Genomic DNA, 4,161 nt, shown 5'->3' with positions numbered 1-4,161 from the left:
ATTTCTATTGTCCTATTGTGTTTTGATTTATTGTAGAATTGGCATGTTTGCTATATTTACTTTTTTAACTGCACATTAATCACAGAAGCATTATAAAGTGTGCTGGATATGCATCATGGTGTTAACATGTTGAGTTCCCATGAGCCTCCTGTAGAAAGCGCATATAAGAATCATCTATAAACTTAAAGCTTTGTATTTGAAGTGTCTACACAAGGTATGTTACGAGACCTGGATTACAATAAACTAAGCAATATGTAATAATATAAATAAGATGCACCCTTGTTCAGTTTAATACACTGGATGGTTGCGCTGCTACAATCTTACTTGGTCTAAAATGACCAGTGGCTAATGTTGGCAAACTTTAGATATATATTGCCGTGTAAATTACATTAATTAAATGATTGCTGTTTGTGGACAGTTAGCTGCTGTTTTAGTTAAATAGCTTCACTTTAAAGGACCAGTGTGTAGGATTTAGTGACATCTAGCAGTGTAGTTGCAGATCTGATACCCTCCTCGCTTCACCCTCGCTTTCCAAGCGCAAAAGAGAAACTACAATGGATGTGAAATGTGTAAAAAAACAACACAAACACACTTATCTAGAGCCTGTGTTTGGTTTGTCCCTTCTGGGCTACTGTAGAAACATGGTGGTTTAACATGGCAGACTCCAAAGAAGATGACCCACAGCGTCTGTAGATATAAAACGGCTTATTCTAAAGTAACAAAAACAAAACAATTCTTATTTTCAGGAGATTATACACTGACGAAAACACACCTATAAATATTATATTCCATTTCTCCTAATATGTCCTCCTAAACATTACACATTGGGCCTTTAAAGGAACGGATTGACATTTTGGGAAATAGACTCAAGAAGATTGATTCCTCTCTCATGTCTCTGCAGTAAATATGAAGCTAGGACAAGCTACTTATTAGCTAAGCTTAGCACAAAGACTGGAAACATAGGGGAAACAGATATATAAAAAGAAGTTGTTTTAATTAGTGAGCTTTAGAAGTGCTGATCATGTGCAGGCAGATTGTTACTTTGGAACATTCAGTCTAGCTGTTTCCAGTCTTTATGCTAAGCTAAGTCAGCCGGCTACTGGCAGTAGCCCTATATTTAATGAACAGACATGAGAGGGATAGCTACTCATCTAACACATTTTAAGAAGTATTTTCCCAAATTATTATTATTATTAACAGTTATTTTTAAATATTAAGCTACAGCCAACATCTGGTTAGCTTAGCTTAACTTAGCATAAAGATGGACCAAAGGTAAAACTTTTATTTTTATTGTTAAATTGATTGAATTGATTAAAGCTTCCTATTTAGCCAATTATACAGATATGAAAGTAATATCAATTGCTCTAATAACTAAATCAATAAATCTAAATAATAATAATAAACGATACTACTTCTTTTAAGGGCATAATTAATTCTCAAAAGGGTTGTAGATTTACTTCCTGTCAATAAACCAACCAATTAATATTGTCAGTGACAAAATAAAAGGCCACAGTGTAATAAGTCAACAATTAATTTTTATTTTATCGAGTTTATACGATTTTGGTTCTGTAGCAACCTACTGTATAATTCTAATGAAGTGCAATTGTACTCAAGCCAGTTACAGTTGAGAGCAATGACAGGCACACGTTTTGTGCAAATTTAACAGCATTGGAACGGCTCCTACATATACACAGCAAAAATACATGCCAGAGGAAAACAATACTAAATCAGTTTACATTGACAATAGTTAGGAAGACTTCCATGTCTATCCAAGCTAACACTTCAGAGATACACATTTCACCCATTGATGGATTATGGGAGAGAAAAACTGAGTTAGAGTTCAGTCTTTGCTCACAGCGAGAAATGTGTGGTGTTATCCAACTCCATGGACTAAAAGTCCTCCAATCTGCCCTCCCAAAGAACACATTTCATTAGAATTGCGCATTGCCATTTAAAAAACTAATTATACTGACATGACAAAATGAAAACCCCAAATCAGTGTGCCGGACAAGAGATACACCTGTTTGCAGTTGCTTTAAGAAGTCCCAACTCCAAATGCTTTGTGTTTCCTGCGTGTCTGACAGTACACTGGCAATGCAAAAATAAAGGGTTGGGGGTAATGCAACTTGAAGGTATCACAAGCCACACAAGACGACACAACCATCTGAAACACAGGGGTGTTGGTAGCCTTGGTAGAGTTGACTGCGGGTGTATTTATCTAAGTCACCTTCCTATTCCTAACGCTGATTTATAGCAATTACTGGGACAAGACACACATCGGCTCAGTCAAATATCTACATATTCAAAAGTCAAAGTAAAATAAATGATTTAGCTTCGCGATGAGCTTTTGTTTGTCTGATGAGCGTTAAAGAAACTGTGGTTATTATCCTCCAAACATGCAGAAACACAGGATTATAAGACTGAAATCTAGATAGGTGAGTCGGGAGATTTTGGTAACCAGTCTGCAGTGTTATTTCTCAGACATTACAGGCTAAGGTCTGCGTATGTGAGCTTTATTTGCTCTATCATCCCTCACAGTGAAAATTGACAAACTAAACATCCCTGGAAATGCTCGCACTGGCTTGTGTTGGTTCCAAAATGTCAAGTGTGTTGGATGTTGTGACATCTTTTTTTTTTTTCTGAAAGCAGCTGCTAAAATATCACATCTGTTGGGAATTTTATTTCAAATCCAAATCGAAAACATTTTATACTTGCATCTACAGACAACACAATCCCTTTAAACTAGGAAAATAACAGTAATAAAGTGAACTCATGCTGTATGTTCTCCTGGAGACCAAAGGAGGCCGTGAAAGTTACTCACTCGACTATTCTGCCCCATTACCTAACTTCTTTTCATGATCGCACGTTAAAATCTTGACAATGAATTGTTAAACTGGTGCACACATGATTTTACCATCTAAACCGACAGATGGAGTCTCATAACAGGGTCTGGCAATGCCACTTGTGAAGGAAAGCAGATGCACCACTACATTCTACAGCTTTCCTTTATTATACAATCAAGGGCCAAGTTGAAATCTTTTACAACTTAGAATTTAACAGCATCAACAAAAACTACTTCAGTTGCATTCAAATGGCAACTATCGAAAAGTAAACTTACTGTAACATACATATTAAATAGTGTATAGTCCATGCAATTGCGCACGGCCGGTTTTGCATCGTTATGGTATGTCGTTATTAGTGTATGGGAGACATCAGCCGCCAGTGCATTTCCGATTGAGGTTCAGGGAGAAAAACTCCTCAACACCCATCAGAAACTCCTCAGCCAGACTTGAAGAGCAAGATGGCCACTTGGCCCAAGTAGAAGTAAATGAAATGCTTTGTCTCGTGGGTAACGTAGCTGCCGAAGTTCCTCCCGACGATGCAGTGCCAGGTGGGGTTGTACTTCTTGTCAAACTCCTGAAAAAGAAGACGATTATTGAACACAAAATCAAAATACAGGAAAAAAACCAAGAACGTAGCTGCAATCGAGGATATTTTGGTAACATCTGCAGCTAACTTTTATTTTCATTCAGAAATCAATCTGCCTATGATTTTCTCAATGAATCAATAATTTCTGGTATGGTCAGAAAATAGTGCAAAAAATTTCTCAGAGCCCAAAGTTAAATCCTCTGCTCGATTTAATTGATCAACTGCCTAAAACCCAAAGATATTAAGTTAATATCATCTGTGACCAAAAAAAAGAAGGATAAAATATCCACATTTAGAGGCTTAAATCAGCTAATGTTTGATACTTTTGATTTTTTAACTACTTTTAGGCCAATAATAATACAAAACTTGACTGATTCCAGGAAAAGAAAACCTGCAAAAATAACGTGTATGGCCATTGTTTAATAATGTTCTCTGATTAAACAGTTTTTTTTTATTTTTAAAAACATATATAACTTTTTCGCTGTTTTTTTAATCTGTTCTATTGTTTTTATCATTTCTATTGTTTGTTTATATTTGTGCACATTTGTCTCATATTGTTTACATTTGTACTGCCTTATTAGCCTTGAATAGCACTAAGCCTGTATGAAAGGTGCCAGAAAGCGTTTTGATTTATTGATTTATACAAGACTGATTTATAAAAATCCAAATACTCTTTGGTCACAATGTTAGTGCGCACAGTGCGTTAGGAGGGGATGATGAGGAGGTGAGGAA

The 4,161-nt window shown here is 36.0% G+C and overlaps 1 protein-coding gene across 2 annotated transcripts in view; it reads right to left on the bottom strand.

Annotated features, from left to right (window-relative positions):
- Window positions 1–1,527: 1,527 nt before the first annotated feature.
- dynll2a (dynein, light chain, LC8-type 2a) overlaps window positions 1,528–4,161 on the bottom strand; it is a 3,801-nt gene continuing 1,167 nt past the window's right edge. For both annotated transcript variants that reach the window (XM_035679365.1, XM_035679366.1), the window contains exon 3: window positions 1,528–3,417. In XM_035679365.1, the coding sequence (XP_035535258.1) occupies window positions 3,280–3,417 (138 nt within the window). In that variant the 3' untranslated portion in view covers window positions 1,528–3,279. The remainder of the gene's footprint in view (window positions 3,418–4,161) is intronic.

Source organism: Morone saxatilis, unplaced genomic scaffold, assembly GCF_004916995.1.
Source record: "Morone saxatilis isolate NCDOM2014 unplaced genomic scaffold, NCSU_SB_2.0 Contig8, whole genome shotgun sequence".
Lineage (NCBI taxonomy): Eukaryota > Metazoa > Chordata > Actinopteri > Moronidae > Morone > Morone saxatilis.
Note: the sequence above shows the minus strand (reverse complement) of the source record. Positions and strands in the feature narration are given on the sequence as shown.